Source organism: Euprymna scolopes, chromosome 29 (genome assembly GCF_053919585.1).
Source record: "Euprymna scolopes isolate OS-2025 chromosome 29, ASM5391958v1, whole genome shotgun sequence".
Lineage (NCBI taxonomy): Eukaryota > Metazoa > Mollusca > Cephalopoda > Sepiida > Sepiolidae > Euprymna > Euprymna scolopes.
Window position 1 is genome coordinate 17048538 of NC_136510.1, and position 18963 is coordinate 17067500.

Below are 18963 nucleotides of genomic sequence, written 5' to 3' on the forward strand. Positions count from 1 at the left end.
AGGCACTCTTGCCTTTCTCTCTTTCTTTCTATTTATTAACAGTTAAAGGTTATAAAATGGAAGATTAAAATGGTCTCATAAACTATAAGAGAATTCTTTGCACCATTCTCACAACCTAGGAATTGTTTTGTCTCTTAGCAGATCCTTCTTTGTCAAAGAATCTCGGTGGTTTCGTTCACAGGAACGTTTGTGCTTTGCTCTCATGGTAGCTGGTTTTTCTCACATTAAATTAACCTTGTGTCACATCTTCCTGTCGTAGGAGGCACATAAAGTATTTGGTAGATAAAATGATTGATGTTGATCATGTAAGTGATCGAATCATAGCGTTAATAGTTAGAAAATATTCATGGCAATATTTGTTTACGTGATTTAAGTGAAGATTCGAAAGGTGAGTTCTGACAATTTTGGTTGGGTCACACGGATGAAAGGGATGAGAGTTCTTGTGAGTAGAACAATCAAGTTAGTCAGTTAGCAGAGAAAATTTATGGAAGTGATAAGGATGTTGATTGAGATTGTCGGACTGACTTCCTCATCTTGGTTGTTATGGTCACAACGTTTCGGCCGTTTTGCCCTCCGGCCTTCATCAGGTGTTTTGTATCGAACTGGGGAACCGTTTGTTAGGAGTCTCGAACCCAACCCTTTATTATTACAGGGGTACCGTGTTCGGACTCCAGCTAGGCTCTGGGACATAGTTGCTGATTCTCTGTTTTGAATGTTACTTTTCACTGCCTTCGTTCAGGATTGAACTCAGCACCTTTGGGTAACTGTAAACTTTGATACAACATCTAGGACCACTCGGCCATATGTCACTAGGACACAGTACTCCCGTAATAATAATAAAGGGTTGGGTTCGAGACTCCTAACAAACGGTTCCCCAGTTCGATACAAAACACCTGATGAAGGCCGGAGGGCAAAACGGCCGAAACGTTGTGACCATAACAACCAAGATGAGGAAGTCAGTCCGACAATCTCAATCAATGAAAACACCTCATCTCAAAAATACAGACAATTACTATGATAAGGATGTATTTGAGAGAAAAAAAAAGATGAATCTGGCTATAGATAGATTAGTTTTGGGGTAAGTTTCTAAAAGCTATTCAACACATGCAAACATGTAAAACAGACATTAAATTAATATTAAATTAATAATTAAACCGAATATAAAATCGATAATAATGGCATCTCAAAGTCCTACAGATGTACGAAGTTCCTTCAATAAGTTTTCAGACTTTTTTTTTTTTTGTACAGGCATTTAAAATTATTGTAGACTCTTGAAAATTCAGTATATTATTGCTATACATCTAATGAGATGACTGACCAATTTTTATGATTTCAGTTTCAAATGAACAGCTACAACAGGATTTGGAATACACGTTACTAAAGCTGATTGTCACAGCTGGTAATTAAAAAAAAAAAAATGCAATTTGAACGTGAGAGCACTTTAGAAGAATGATTTGCAATAAAATTCTGTTTTAAAATTGGAAAAAAATGCCACAGAAACGTATGGAATACTTCAGACTGCTTTTGGGCCATGTTGCATGAATCATGCATCAGTTTTTGAGTGACATAAGAGATTCAAGAAAGGCAAGGTGTCTGAGGGATGATGAAAGGTGTGGGAGGAGTAAGGAAGTCAGAACATCAGAGTTGATTGGCCAAATAAAGAATTTCATGGATAAGGACTGTCGTGTGTCTATAGAGACAATAAGTGCACAGTTTGATGTCAGTGTGGGAACTGTACATACAATTATTCACGAGGAACTGAAAATGAGGAAGGTTTGCACAAATTTTGTACCAAGGGTGATCCATGATTGTCACATACTATTTGACCAAGATGGACATCAAGACAGTTCCTCACCCTCCCTATAAATCAGACCTTGCTCTCTGTGACTTTTGCTTATTTCATAAGTTCAAGGAAAACCTTAGAAGCTTCCATTATGAGACAATGAAGGAGATGAAAAAGGTTCTGATGGGGTCATTAATACGTTCACACACAAGACTTCCATGGGGTCTTCCAGAAGTTGTTGGAACGGTACAACAAGTGCATTGTAGCCGGAGGAGATTACTTCAAAGGGGACTAGAGTTTCATTTGTGTATTATCAATAAAAATAACCATTCGAAATATTTCTGGAAATTTATTGAAGGCACCTTGTAAAAAACTATGTTGGTTTTATTTTTTATTAATTATTGCTAAGTTTAATGTCACTGAAGTTTGTCTCAAATTTTCGTGATCCGGAAAATATAAACATTTTTTTATTTTTTTTTTTACGTCGCATGCTGCTATTAAGCCATATGTAGTTTTCAGTTCTTATTGAAAATCAAGGTTTTTATCTTTTTGATATATATCCAGATCTAAAAAAAAAAAAAAATTAATCTGTATTTTGATTGGTTTCTGAACCGTCTTTATTTTTATTTTCAATTACAGTGCTTTCAATGCTCATGAGCTTGATATTCCCAAGAAACTTCCTCCATTGGCATTAATGCTCTCAATCAGTAAAGATACTCCTACAACTTATAGATAAATTAGTTTGGGATTCAATTTTTTTAAAAAGCCGTTAAACACATGCAAACATGTAAAATATATGTTTAACCGAATAGGATTTTGTTTTTGTTATGAAGATTTAGATTTAGTATTAGGGTTAGAATTAAAAATGTGCAAAATAATTACAATGTTTTAAATTAGAATAAATCTTAGCAAAATTTTCTTTTAGCAATAGATTAAATTCTGCAGTACCTTTTTTTTTTTCTTTCTTTTCAAGAAATCGGTTAAGTTCCTCATTTTTGCATGAGCAAGCAGTTTTTATTTTTTATCTCCAAGATTCAGTGCACCACTTGTAATCATGTAATGCGCCATTGTTATCACATGTGCCATAGGTTGGCCACCCTTTGTTTTTAAAACTCGATTGAGTGACATTAATCTTTGCAATGCATATTCTGATGGCTCATTCAGAGATTGTCCGTTGTGATCAATACTTGATTATTGATTTATCCGTTTCTGATCAAATCGATCAATTCGTCTTCCATTTATGTCGTTTGATAGATTTAGGAAAAAAAAAACAAAAAAAAACAAAAAAAAAACAAGGATTGTTTTGCAAGATCTTTGCATCCATGCAGTTTTGTTTTATTATTGACTTTTATTCAGAAAATGATTTTATTTTATTTTATGTATTTTAGTTTATAACAGAATCTTTATTTTAATGAACAATAATACATTGTGCTTCTAAATTTTTGAGATGACGATTAATAATTCGTATTATTTGGACTCATCTTGAGTATTTTCACAACGTTTCAGTCGATATAACCTCCAACCTTCTTCAGTCTTCTTATCAGACTCGGGAACCTTTCTGTCGAACTCTGAAACCACAATGCAAGGACCCGTAGTGCAGTGATTAGAGTACTTGGAAAAAAATATAAATTATAAAACTGACCTTCTCCTGAAGGTGAAAGGTTCAATTCTCAGTGTGGGTGACTGAAAAATACAATTGCAAATTACTTAGAATCTCTATCCAGTCATCGCTGAAGGAATGAGAACACGCTATCTCATGAAGTAAATTATGGTTCCGTTCAACATTTTATCCAGATTCCTAAGTTCAACAGAAACAGTCCTGAGTTCAACAAGACACACTTGAAGAAGGTCGGAGAGTATATCGACTGAAACATTGTGAAAATAACACTCAAAATGAGAACATTAGTCGGAAGAATCCAAATAATATGAATAACCAATCCTCATCTCAAAAATTCAGAAACTTACTGTCGAACTCTGGAATCTGCATGGAATTTCAGACAGAATCTTTTATTTAATCCATGGTAACATGCTTTCTGCATAGAAGTCCTAAGTAATTCGCAATTATATTTTGAGTGTCGCCACACTGAGGATTGAACCTTCAACCTCCAGAAGAGTGCATTGAATTTTACCAAGTATTTTATCCAGATCCTTGCAGACAATTTTAGTATTAATTTTAGGAGCTTTAGACTTATTTTGATTTTTAAACGTACATTCTTACTACTTATTACTATTTATTATATATATTGTTATGATGGAATGACCTAGCACCCCTCCGTACAATAATATACAGACAATGTAGATATACTCCTCTGGGAAGCAGACAGTTCCAAGAGACCGAGAGTGACACTCTCGACTTGTATCCCCTTTGTAAATAAATCTTTGTATTATCCCTAAGTGAATGTCCTGTGTTATGTTTATCTAAAGAAATATATATAATTTTTAATTCGATGATAGATGATGCCTCCGTTCAGTCTTGAAAGACAAAAGATAACCCCCTGTAAGGGCAGCTGCGCATGTAATTGTGAAGCAAGGGTTGCACAATTCCCAATCACACCTCTCCTGAATTGGCACTGTTTGAGTCCAGTGGCAAGGAGAAGTCCAGGATGACTGGAAACAATGCCGAAATAAGCAGAGAGCACATACAGCACCTGGAAGTCTCAAATGGTCACCCATTTTAGTACTGACCAGGTTCAATGTTGCTTAACTTCAGTGATCCAGTGGGAACCGGTGTGTCAATGTGATTATGCCATTTTTTAATTAATGGTTCCCATATTGTGTTAAATTCTATACTGAATTTTTACCAAGTACTTTATCCACTATGTCATGGGTCCTCAATCCACCCAGGTCGTCAGACCATATTATTATCCACATTGTCACAAAAAAAAAAAAAAAAAGTTAATCTGAATTTTTTATGCGAATCTTATTATTGTGCATCTTATCATTGCATCTTATGTTCCCTTAGTTGTGTCATGTCAGACGATGATAATTCCCTTCTATGTTTCTGCTTCTTATGAGTCTTATGAGTCTTAACGTAGTTGTTCTTTCCAAATATTTGTTCTGATTTCATCATAAGGAGATGATTCAGAGTGTACCCACCCCCCTTGCTGAAGGTATGCATATCCCAGCAGAACGTTATCACCAAAACAGAACAAAATATAGTGGCCGAAGTGAGACCCAAGGCAACCAGCCCTGGGCGTTCTAAGTTTGAATTTGTCCAGTTGGTTCCTTAATATCACTTTCACTGCAGATGTTGGCAACTTTCACGTAAGTCCCTGATTCTTGAAAACATCAATGTTAACAAGAGAATTGAGTTGGTCAGAAAATAAAAGTTGTGCCATGCTGATTCATATGGATTAAGTTTTTGTACTTTGCCTGTCATTTTTTTTTTTTTGTCTACTGTTTGGAAAAGCGAACATGTGTTATTAGATTATATCTCTCTGAAAAGATTTTGCATTTGAGATTGGATCAATAGAAGTTCGGAAGTAATTTCTATTGCCAAAGTAACATAAAGAAGATGGTTATAAACCTCGATTGATTTATTCTGAAAGTGTTGGGAGTTGGAAAGATATCGGTAGAATTTTCTTGGTTTTTTTCTTTTAGATGTATTTTTCTTGAATCTTTTAGAGGTTTTGTCTGTCAATCGTTGCATTATTCTCGGATTTGTGTACCTTGCATCTCTTAGAAGTCTCAATTTGGGGATAACAGTAGAGTACAGGAAGGAGCTGGTACTAGTGTAATTTTTTAATTAAAATTGCACCATACAAGCCATGAAGCCGCTTGGTGTAAGGAGCTACAACAAATTTTTTTTTAAATTTTACCTCAGAGTCAAAGCTATCCAACGATAAGTTAATGAAATAGATTGATAATTGAATGATGATGAATATTATTAGAGGATTGAAAATTATGAAGTGAATGAATAAAATGTAGAGCGGTCTATGACAAACTTTTTTTTTATGGAAATCGCTACAGACAAGGCACTTGATGTAGAGAACTTTAAAAATAAAAATAATTCAAGGTCAAAAACTAGCACCGGATTAGTGCAAGATTGATAGATTCTAACCCCAAAACAGCAATTCTTCTCCCTTTGTCAGAATTATTGCTCATGGTATGTGAGAACTAGAGGACAAAATAAGGGAAACAAGAATTACAAGGATGCCAAAAGTAAACCCAAGGTCGATTTTCTACTCTTTTTAAGAATTAGTAATAGATGGAGTCAAATTAGCGAAATTCTAGTCTCTCCATCATTTCGCCTGTCACGCTTGAGTTTTTAATAAATTTTTTTTGATATGTCATGCTATAGTTTGAAATCGCATTTTGCTCTCTAAACTTACGGATTTTATTGATGCATTCTTATTTTGTAGTTTCGTATTTCTGGACAAGTCTTTGATTTTTGTTTGCAAAGCAGAAAGAATCTTATCCGTTCAAAGTGGTTTGAAATCTGCTTAAAAACAAAACTCGATTGGGACAAAAGTCATTTTTATATTGTCTGCATGCTTCTGTGTGTTACAAATACTCCTTATTGATTTTCGTTTTTGGTTCCCCGACAAAAAGAGGGTGGACCTGTAAATTCACCCTTGTGCGTTCGTATGTCTTCACTTTTCTCAATAACTACGCCTTGGAATTTTTTTGAAATTTTGCACAAACATTAAACATGATATGAGTAAAAAAAAAAGTAACAGAACGGATTTTCAAGGAAAACTTGGTTTCCATCCTAAGGGTGCCTTTCGGGTTAAAATGGCTAAAAGTGACACTTTTGTGCTTATTAAAAAAAATTGGTGCCTTGGATTTTTATAAAACTTTCTGAAAAGTTTTAACTGATTTCTATATAATTTTGTTTTCTAATGAACCTGAATAAAATATTGATTTTCTAGGACAAAAGCTATTGAAAACAAAAATGGACAAACCGACTTTATTATATAGATTATTAATTCTTTAATGTTGTGAGAGCCTTATCGATCCAAATGAAAAAAAAATACTAGATCTTTAGAGTATTTCAAGATCTATCCAGTTTAGTTCATAAATTCACATTTCATATACAATAACATATTTTTTGTCTTGCCTTCTTCAATTTGATAAGGAGGTATGTCTTGAAATATCATAAATTAACAACTATTAGCATTTAAGTTATTGCATTTAGTTTTAAATATACATTTATAAAGCTCTCAAAACATATGCATACCTTTTGAATACCTACTGGAGAGAACTTGAATACCTACTAGACACTATCCTTAAGTGTCTAGGGGATCTGTCAGAACAATCTGGCATCAGGATACTTTTATGTTGGCTTTTATGAAGAATGGTGCATCTTTTCCGAGTGATGTTACCTTAAATAACAGCACAAAGCTAGGTACTTCACCAGATTAGATGGATTCTTGTCCTGGAATCCTGTAAGACCAATAAAAAACACAAGAAAGACATACTATAACATTTAGATGGTCAATTGGGGAGAGAAAAATTATGTTCTCAACTTCTCTACTAACTCAGTGTTGGAGAGGTAAAGGTGAATTGTAATAAAATATTTGAATATCTCATATAGAAATCAAGTGTTAGCTTTAGGTAGGGCTTGATTAAATTCAACTGAAGTAAAAAGCCACTTGCTGTAAGGAGCTTTAAACACAAAAATACTTCAAGATTAAAAACTAGCCACGGTTTAGTGTAAGATTGATAAATTCCAACCCAAAAAACAGCAATTCTCCTCTCTTTGTCAGAAACACTGCTCATGGAATGTGAGAACTAGAGGACAAAATAAGGGAAGCAAGAGTTAAGAAGATGCGAAAAGTAAACCCAGGGTTCACTTTCTACTCTCCTTAAGAGTTAGTAATGGATGGAGTCAAATTAGGGAAATTCTAGTCTGTCATTTCACCTGTCACGCTTGATTTTTTAATCAATTTTTTTTTTTTGGTTTTGTTAGGGTTAAGTTTGAAATCGCATTTTACTCTAAACTTGCAGATTGAATTGATGAAATGAAACAAATCAATGTTTTTAACAAAACATAACATGTTACTTATTTATTCTTGTCTTTTTAATCAATAGTTTTATTTCAACTTTTACTAAAATCAACAAAGCTGTCTAATTGGATATTTTTTACTTAATCAAATGAAATGCACAATTAGGTAAGAAATTGGTTGAATTACAGTTTTTTAATTGGATTGTTGTTTCTTAATTTACCAGACCTTAAGTCGCTTTGATTTCTTTTTCTGTGCTATGCTAAAGGGGAAAGGGTACTCAACAAGAATCATAGCAACAAATATCAAATGAATGTGCCCTATATTGAAGGCAATATTGATTTTTTTTTTTTTTTCACTCACTTTCACCCCAAACAAGGCACATCGCCACTCTGATGCAAGGGGTTACTAATTGGGACCATGTCTAAGAAAGATTAACAAGATGTTGGTTTACATTACATTTGAACTTCAGCATATTAGGGAAGCAGGTAGCAGGAAGGGAATTCCAAAGTCTATCTGTTCGAAGGAAGAAGCCATTAGAGTAAAAAGCTTTCTGGCATTTAAAGATCTCAACAATGAAGTAGTATGCTTTTGTTGCTAAGCAGGCCCAGTTCAGAGGGGAAAGCCACAGAAAACATGGGTGGACCTTCCACTGGAAGTGATGAAAATAGATTTTAGAGAAAGAGGGATAAATAAAAGCCTGGCCAGATGTAGGCTAGGTTGGGAATCAATTTTTAAAAGCTGTCCACCACATGCCAGCATATGAAATGGACGCCAAACTAAATATAAGATTATTCTATTGTTGGCATTAGTTTTCCCGATATCTTTCTACTTAGAATTCTTCCTAGATAATCATTAGGTACTTATAGGCGGAACCAAATGAAGGTTGCCAACACCCTGAATGAAACTCAGTCCACCTAGGTTGTCAGTCCGTGTGGTTTAGGGTTAGTCCATGTCATTAACCATTAAGTCACCATCACATCCCAATATGATGAATTTATTTTAAGCATTTTTTTTTTTCTTTTTTAATTTTCAAATGCAATTTTTGTAATTCAATTTCTAATTATCTCACTTTTTTTTTCTTTTTTTTTTTTTTTTTTTCAGCCGTCTGCAACTTCCATGGGAAAGTAAAAGAAGGCCTTCCGTTGGTGACTGGGGAATCGGTTCACATAATTGAGATATTTGAAAAAAATGGAGAACCACGTAAGATTTGAACATTTTTTGCTTTTCTGAAAGACGCTTATGTTTCTTTTATTTATTTATTTTTATTTATTTATTTATTTTTTTGTTTTGACGGATCTTCTTTTTCGTATTTTCCTTCTAAATAATTCGGTAGAACAATGAATTAAACATTTTTGTGCTTTAAAAATGTACAAATTTCTTTTGCTATCCGTACTAAAAAAATTTGCAATTTTCCAACATATTTCGAAGAGTTCTTTTCCATGTAATTCATTTGAATTCAGAGTCATTGAAAATTTTTTCCAATTTTAGTTCCTTTAAAATTCAGAATCTTGAAATTTCTTTCAACAAACAAGAACATATGTCCATGGTGAAACTGTATACTGACACTTGACAATGTATGGATGGACCAAAATCTTACTTGAGTCTTATTTCTCAATATTGTATGAAGTATTTCTGAAGGTATGCTGTGTAAACATTGAGAACTCAAAAAAAACAAAAAAACCCTGATTATATGATCAAAATGAAATTTTGAATGGTAGTTAATGTTATCAATCAGATCCATAGATCAAATTTTGGAAAATTTGAAGTTAAAATTCTGTCAAAATTTTAAGCATGATCAAATTTTTCAAGGTTGTATAAAAAGCAACTTAATATGAGCCAGGTAGTGAGTGTCTACGATGAACAAAACTGTTTTTGATCAAATGTGTGACTTTTTCCTTTCATCCAGATATCCCAAAATTAAGTCAATTTTAAGTTGAACCATAACAAATACTTTGACCAAGTTTGGTGACAATTGGTCGAGCAATATTGATGCTAGGCTGTTCACAAACAAACATAGTTACAAACTCGACCAAAAACATAACCTAGATGGAATAATAAACTTCATTTACAATTGGTTTCAGACTTTTATTTTATTGTTAGATCTAGCAGCTCTTTCAGTTTAATTCTTTTAATTTTAGATATCGGGTCAGTGATCAATAAATTCTTATATTTTAATTGTGTTTATGCACTAAAACATGTTACCCATGAGATTCAAAATTTAAGAACATTTATTATGCAGCCCATGGATTTGTAAATAAAATTTACAATCCTGTTTTCAATCTAACCGTATTTGGTACAAATAGATTCAATCTATGCCTGACTTGTCCGAGTTTCAGTCTTGAGTGCACGACGTCTTTGAATCATTTAAAGTTGTATACTAAATCAGATACTACACTCTCTTCCTTTATTGAGCACTCTATCTAATTTCTTCACATATTCCTCATCATAGCCTCTGTCAAGTCTCGAAAAACGATGGCTGCACATGTAATTGTGAAGCAAGGGTTGCACAATTCCAATCACACCCCTCTTGAGCCGTCATTGTCTGATTCCAGTGATAAGGAAAAGTCCAGGATCTGGAAACAATGCAGAGCTAAACAGAGAGCACCTTGTTTTCCTAAATGGTCACTCGTTTTAATACTGACCAGGTTTAACATTGCTCAACTTAATGATCTAACAGGAATTGATATGTCAACATGATTATGCAACATATATATATATATATATATATATATATATATGTGTGTGAAACTAGTTTATTTATCAAAGTTTTTCATTGATAGCTTTGACTCTGACAAAATGGTGTTTGATTCTAACTAGCCAATTTTGCCACAAGTACACTTTAACTAACTGAAAGTCATTTTTTATTTTCATTTTCAGAAGAGTGATACTAGCAAAAAGGGAAGACAATCCAAAATTAATGTGTGTGTTTTTTTTTTAATATTCGAAAATGACCATTACAATTCTTAGGACTTTTCTTTTATTTAATTAAAGAATTTTATCTTTTTTAGTTTTAGTGTTACATTACTAAAAAAAAAAAAAAAAATCACCGAAAATGGATTTTAAATTTCATTTTAAAAACTATTAAATATTCATATTTGACTGCTACATTTTACATTGTTTTTACAATTTAAATTAATTCAATAAATGTTTTGTAAAGCAATGTTTTTTGTTTTTACTTTGTTACTTTATTGAACTTGTTTTGAATTACTAGCCTCCCTTTTTCACTAGTATTACGGTTCCTAACATGAAAACAAAAAATACTTCTGGGAAGTTAAAGTGCACTTGTGTCCCAATTTTTCTTTTATTCCTCTTGCACCATGTTTTTTGCAATGCAAAAATGTATTCCTTTTTTACTTTTCTATATTTTTTTTTATCAATTTATGTATTCAATGTACCAGCATTATTATAATGTTTCACAAGTATTTAAAAAAAACATTTATTCTTACAAATAGATCTCGTTGATAACTTACAGATATTTTTTCTTTTTGTATAAGTGATACTAGTCTATTTACCAGTTTTTATCAATAGCTTTGAAACTGATAAAGCTATGTTTGATTCTAACTAGCCAAATTCACAAAAAAAATAACGTAAGGCAAACGAACGAACGTTACATGAAAAATGGCTTAAATAATACAGGGTTCAATATTTAAATTTAAAAAATCGAAAAAAAAAAAACATCTCACACCACGATTCGAACCCAAAACGTTTAGATAATGAACCAAGGCCTTAACTACCTGCGCTAAAACAGCGTATATAAAGTTTGTTCGGTTTATCAACTATTTAAAGTAAATCAGGTCATGACGTCATCTGACGCATGCGTTGTTGACCCACCCCCCTGTCGAATCTGTCTAGACATCTCTCTCTCTCTCTATCTCTCTCTCTCTCTCTCTCTCTCTCTCTCTCTCTCTCTCTCTCTCTCACTTCGTCTGCCTTACTCTAAAGACTGGAAAATGGCGTCTGGCTGTTTTTATTTAAAAAAAAAAACTTCGATCGTTAATATTTTTTATAAGCGTATTTTTTACTTCACTTTTTTTTTACTTTATTTTTCGTTTAACTATCGTATCTACCTATTTTGAATGTGGTAATAACTTTGGTAACGTTGCCATAGCGTAGAAGTTCATACTTTAACTTTAATTAATTTTTTTTTACCGATAACAACATTTTTAAATTGTAAATCAAGACCGCCATTAGAGGTTGCTGATGTCAAGATCACGTGACATGACTCAGCGGGTTTTAAATACAAGTTGACCCAAAATAAACGGCCGCGTGTATACTTTATGTATAAGAGTTGGCGGCCGTATTTTTGGGGGCAGTTATAAATCGATTTAAAAATATGTAATGTTTAACATTAAAATGTCACTTTTTTTGGCCCCCCCCCTCCTGCAGAAAATCGATCAGTTGACGCACTTCTGATGGTCACTTTGCGCCAATTTTTCGATATTTGTCGTCCGGAAGGTGGGGCTTTCATATGAGACCAAGTTTGTGAATTTTTGTTGCGTCTGTCGAAAGTTTTTAGCAGACACACAAACATACACACAAACACACATACATTTTCGCTTTTATATATATATAGATGTATCCTATTCTTTGCAATGAAAAAAATGTATTTGGATTCAGCTTTTTACTTTTCTTTCATTCTCATCCATTTATGTATTTGAAGTACAATGGATCAGAAGTATTTAAAGGAAAAATATTTTTAAAAGAAGATCTTAATTTTAAATGATTCTTTCAATTTTGTAGAGGAATTGTTTTACAGATTTAGATTTTTTTTTTTTTTGTTACCCAATTTGGTCTGTTTAAGGCCTTCTCTTAATTGCAGGCTAAATCGAACAGCCATTGTTACAAATGAGAGAGAACCAACTTAATATTCATCATCCGAATGGCATTTTTATGTTTAAATGTCAACTAATATGACCACCTTTGCTTGACATTTTGATCAGTGGATTTCATGATCATAGATCTCCATGGAATTCAAAACCTTATAATTTGTATTGTTTCTGAATTTTTGAGATGGGAATTGATAATTTCATATTATTTGGATTATTTGAACTATTGTTCTCGTCCTGAGTGCTATTTTCACATTTTGACAAATGTAATCTATAAATAATAGATAAAGTTGCAATTAATAATCTCTGAAACAGCTACATGGTAAGCAGCTGATGATCCCCGTTTTCTAGTTACAAAATTTTAGTTAAGGTTTTCTCTTTTCATCCTTATGTAGTTAAATTCTGTTTTAAAATTGAAGACTTTTGCGAAATCGTCTTATGCAAATGCTAAGTCTATTTCTATTTAACAATTTTAGTTCAGACCTTTTTTTTTTTTTTTTTTTTTCATCCTTATATAAATGAATTCTCTTTTGTCATAAACTTTTTAGAAGTCGGATTATGTAGGTGCTTAGTCTGCGATAGGTTAAAGTTAATATTTTTTTCCTTCCGGGAATTTAAACTTCATTCTTTATTTTTGCATTTTTTTATTCAAAGCTTCTTTAGACTATATATATATAATTATTTTACAACCTCAAGTATTGACTTAATTTATTACTATTGTTTCTGCAGACAGAAAATTTACTGTCTGCTTCATCAGACTGCAAAATTCAAAATGAGAAAGCCAAGAAAATATGATTTTTAGGTCATGAGTGGATATTAACAAAATAAGAGAAATACAGACGGACAGAAAAAGATTATTTTGGGCTCAAATCGAATTTAAAAGTTTAATCCATGTCCAAGTAACCTACATCTAAAATTCCAAGTGTTTAGACTCAAAATTGGTGGAGGAGTTTGGTAGAGTTTTCAAAGGTTAAATCGTTGAACTTTAACCCCTTGACAGCCAAATTTCTGGCTGAAAACCGATTTAAAAAGATTTTCCCAAATCTCAATACCCCTTATGTCAAATCTCGAGTCTGTAGACTGAAAATTGACAGAGTACTTTGGTAGGGAAATGCCCACACACACACACAAACAAATTCACTTTTATAGATATACAAGCATTCCAGCCTGAGAAAAAATTGAATGTACGCGCATGCGCATACAAAACGTCAGCTAATGTTTAATGAACAGTTTACATGTAAATTTGCCGATGTCTGTATGCAATATAGATACATGTAAGCAAAGATATTATTCCCTATAAAACCATCGTTGGTGCATGAATATTATTTCCTGAGAATTTCAGTGCTATGTGACCAGTAGTTTAAGAGTTTACCTGTTAGATATTTACTCACACACCACATACGTCTACTGTTTTATTTATATAGATATGATCTTTAGTAATAAGTAGTGATCTGTAGTGGTAAAATTGTATATTTAAAAACAAAATTAGGTTTAGGGATCCCAAAATTCATACTAGAATTTTCTGCAAGGACGTGTGCTGTAACATAAAATGCTTGATAATATTCAATTGTTAGTGACACTTTTCTGAAGGTTGATGGTCCAATCCTCAGTGATGATAGTCAGAATATAGTTGCGAATTGAGAGCATGCTGTCCCCGTAGATTAAATAAAGAGTTCCGTTTTAAAATCTTTACAGATTTTAGATCCCCACAAGATACATCTGTAGAATGTTGGAGGTTACATCAATCAAAACTAACACTCAAAATGAGGACAGTAGTAGTCCAAATAATATTGATAAGTTGTGTTCCAACAAATTGCAACTATTGTCTTCTATACTGGGTGTAGCCATGGTCAGTCGACCATAGACATTTTACCTTTACATGTTTGCGTTGTTCATAACACCGCTATTTAAGTGTGTTTATAACCCCCCCCCCCCCAAATCTTCATTGCATCACATTTTCCTTTTCTTCTCCCTACTATCTCTTTTTCCCATCTGTCTTTACAGTATTGTAATTTTCATGGCAGATGCTCGGCTGAGCTCCAATCTATGGTCACCCCAGCAAAACATTCACAACAAACACTCATCTAGCTACAACCACTGACCACAATTTTTCCTTTACTTTCTATCTGTACATAAAACTAAACAAAAATTCCATGAGCAAAATTTCTTTCTTAGAACTATGTTAAACAGCTGTCTATAACATGGTCGTTTTCAAGTCTAATGTAAACAAGTTCATGTTGACTCAGCCGCTTAAATAATCAAATTCTGCTCGTTTTCACCATTACCACTCATCACAATGTTGTCTCACTGCCCTCCTGAAAATCATTAACTCTTCTCCTCGAGTGGCCTTTGTGCGTTGATAAGTGGCGACTCTCTTGTCAAAATAAATAAAATAAATAAAAATAAAAAAAAAATGGATTTTCAACGGGATAAAACTAAGTAAAATATTAAAAAATGACTTGATCACCTAAACACAATTATGATGAACACTTTTGATTTGAACCCGATGAAAGTAGGTCAATTTTGAACTCAGAGAATATATTCTTTCATTAAAGAGTAAAATTGGGAAGTTCAATTGTACACGGCAATTTCAGATGCAGTAACATAATGTTTAATGCATCTGAATTTTTGAGATGAGGATTGATTATTCATATTATTTGGATTCTTCGGACTACTATTCGTATCTTGAATGTTATTTTCACAATGTTTTGCTTAATGTAATCTTCGACCTTCTTCAGGTGTATCTTGTCGAACTCTGGAATATTTAAAGAGTTAAAGTACTTGGAAAAATCCAGTTTATAAAAGTGCCCTTCTTCTGAAGGTTGAAGGTTCAATCCTCAGTGTGCGCGACCAAAAATACAATTGTGAATTACTTAGGATCCAGTGATGACTGATGGAATGAGAGCATGTAACCCCATCGATTAAATAAAGGGTTCTGTTCGAAATTCCGTGCAGGTTCCAAAGTTTGATAGAAAAAAATTCCCAAGTTTGATGAAAAGATTCCTGAGTTCAACAAGATACACTTGAAGAAGGTCAGAGGTTACATCAACCGAAATGTTGCAAACAATGACACTGAAGATGAGAACTGTAGTCTGAAGAATATAAATAATACAAATAGTTTTTAATACTTAATTCTGAGTGATATCTTCTACTGCGAAATTCAAGATTAAGTTCCAGAAATTTATTTTATGTGGAAAATGTAGCTGTCTGATATTGAATTCATGAAACATTTCGTTCAGCAACAATGTTAGATTTTCTCTATATGACAAAACTGGCGTTTTAAACATCTGTACTAATAGCAGGTTGCTCTGATCGTATGGTGTGGTAGGTGAGACTAGAATTGCTGTACAAGTTGAAATATCAAAATCATTTGAAGCTGAAAATCTTTTTGGACAGATAAAACTTCACTGAACTTTGAAATGAATAAAATTCACCATCAGATTTGGGCCTTTATTCTTGGTCTTATATACAGCAGACACAGTGAGGGAGAGAGGATGTGACTCTTACTTAATCTGGCATAAAAACTCCTCTTATACATGTTATGTGGCGCTAATAAAAATATCCGGTAAAAGATATGATTCATGTACATTTCTTTTGGTTCCTTTCTTTTTGAAAAAGATTATATTCTCGAAATATCAAAGAATTCTACCATCCCAGTTATCTCAAACAGTAAGTTTGTTTTACTACTTTGCATCTGTGATTGATCTAGAAAATAAATGGATACATGAAGATGTAAAAAAAAAAAAAAAAAAAAAAAAATTCTACAAGACCCTCTTTCGTTTGTTTATTTTTGTCCATATATCATTTTAACACCCGGTTCTCTGCATTGCTATAGCTTTCTAATACTTTTCCACATTTATATTTTCATTTATTTTTCAACAAATCCTTTTCATACTTGGGTGTGGGTCAGAATATTATATAAATGTATTTTCAAATATAGTTGTGCTCTGTAGTGTTTAAAGAATTAGGGATCACACTACCAGAACTCTGTGCAAGGGGAACTTTTTTTCCTTGATCACCGTTTTTTTTCCATACGCACACTCATTAAGCATGAGTGCAAAACTGTCTTTTCCGTCAAAGTTTGACTATTTATGTTCTGCAACTTTCGCCATTTCACACCACTTCTCTTGTCCTCCTTCATAAAACATGCCACACTTCTTGCGTCTTCTTTTCCTGATTCCTAAGACGTTAGTTTTTTTTTTTTTTTTTCACCTTCTATTCCTCCTTCGTGTTACAGGTTCGAGTCTGTCTACTACCACTACTTTTTTTTTTTTTTTAACAACACCTCTCTCCACTTGGACTGCCTGTTGTTGTTTTAATCCCCCCACCTCTCCACACCCCCGCTACTACCACTTTTTTTTAACACCTCTCCACCCGGGTTGCCTACTGTTGTTTTAATTTCCCCCTACACCACCTCTCCATACCCGGGCACCGCTGGGTACCCCCGCTAGTTATTATTAATTCTGAAATTATCTGATAATGTTAAATAATTTAATCTTATCTGCTTTGAATTAAATCCATTATCTTTTAATTATTATGTACAATTAATTCTTTGAGGTTCTAAAACCTTTAAAATTATCAATACATATTATCGAATGATCTTTGCCTAAATCTCATTCAGCATAAAACGAAAAATTAAAACTTTATTAATTTGGTAGCTGACTTTTGACTGACCTCTCATTTCTCTTGTTTCGCTAAAAAAAAAAAAAAAAAAATCACCATTTAACTATATTTCTTCATTTTTGTTGTTGCCATCTTCATAACGTTTCAGTTATTCTACTTATTATTTTTGTGTACACAAGAGATTGTGTGTGTATGCATACATTCTAACATAAAAATAAATCCCCATGTCACATAAACTAAATTAAACTGCTTAATTTCTCTTTGGATACCGTCATTATTGTTTAGCATTTCGAAGTTTACATTTTCATCTCCATATATAATAAAATTACTGCAGAAATTTCCCTCTGGATTAAAGTATCGTAGATTTGCGACAACAGATACCAAATACAAATTCAATACATCTAGGCTAATAGCCACTATTATATGTAGATTTCGAACACTATTTTAAACACATTCAGTCATGATAATAAAATGCTACATTGCATCCTACAAGCAACACCATTACAATCGCAACGGAAAGAAAGAGTCCCTATTTTTCCAGTCCTACCACTGCTACCAGTTGTCACCAGAACGAATTCTACACGTTCCACATATTCTGTGATTACACCAACCATGACTGGCTCTTACATACATAAATCTACCATAATCTTTACAATTTCCGATCATAAATAATGAAGGCTCCGCCAAAATTCGTCCATTCTGATTGGCTGACCTCTGAAAATTATCATATTCTGAAATCCAATTCTTCCTTATATAAACAAATGCTTACTAACGTTAAAATATGGCGTCATTAATAGACATATTACAAGGTCTTCATCAAAACAACAAATAAATTGTTCCATCATTGCAATGTTGCATCCCTGTGCCTGTTTTACAAGTATTTTAAAAGAATGTGGTCTGATGAACTCCAAGCACTTGTAACCCCTCAACATAAATACTCCTGACTAACCTGACAAGTAGAAAATCTCACTCCTTTGGAAAGCCTTCTACTCTAATAGTTTCTTCCCTCGAACTGCTAAACTTTGGAATTCCCTCCTGTGTCCCTGCTTCCCTGATTGTCCTGACATGCAGAAACTCAAGTGTAATGTGAACATCTTGCTGCTCAGTTCCCCACATAGTGTCCCTGTAGAGTTGATTCCGAATATTAATTCTTTACATCCAAGTGGCACTGTGCTTTGTTTGAGATAAAATAACAGTAAAAAAAATAATTTAATAAAAAAATATAACGTTATTTAGTGTTCTAAAATTTATTAAATATTTTATGAAATAATGTTTTCAAAGATTTGATCAACTTCTAAAGTATAACATATGAAATCAAACTAATCAGAAATGATTGTATTTTGCTTCTATGAGCCCGTCAGATTAACTTGGTAGGTTTGTGATACTATAGCTGAGCCCAAGTGCTAGGAAGTAGGAGAAAAAAGGAGGGGTAATAAAAAATAGGAAATAGGGTTTCTTAGTAGACAATAGCTATGAAGGTAGACAAAAGAAACTTGACATGGGATTGTTGGTCAGGGTGACGATAACAAATGACTGAACCGAACAATAAATTGAGATATATTTAGATTTTTTTTGCGGGTACTTCAGGATTGACGATGAGTTTTATTATGTTGAGTATAGGCAAGGGATTTTACGTTAACAGAAGTGATTTGGACACTTTATGACAGTCGTGATTTGGATTTAATTACAGTTGGAACTTGGACTCTTAAGAGTTCAGTTGAAAGCTGGACACAGTTGAGAATGAATTGTGGCTTGAAGCAAATAAGATGAACTGACCAATCGA

At 33.1% G+C, this 18963-nt stretch overlaps 1 protein-coding gene across 31 annotated transcripts in view; it reads left to right on the forward strand.

The window, feature by feature from the left end:
* LOC145252512 (dedicator of cytokinesis protein 3-like) overlaps window positions 1-18963 on the forward strand; it is a 468467-nt gene that overhangs the window by 145362 nt on the left and 304142 nt on the right. For all 31 annotated transcript variants that reach the window (XM_080112022.1, XM_080112023.1, XM_080112026.1 and 28 more), the window contains exon 2: window positions 8833-8931. In XM_080112022.1, coding sequence (XP_079968148.1) covers window positions 8833-8931 — 99 coding nt within the window. The remainder of the gene's footprint in view (window positions 1-8832; window positions 8932-18963) is intronic.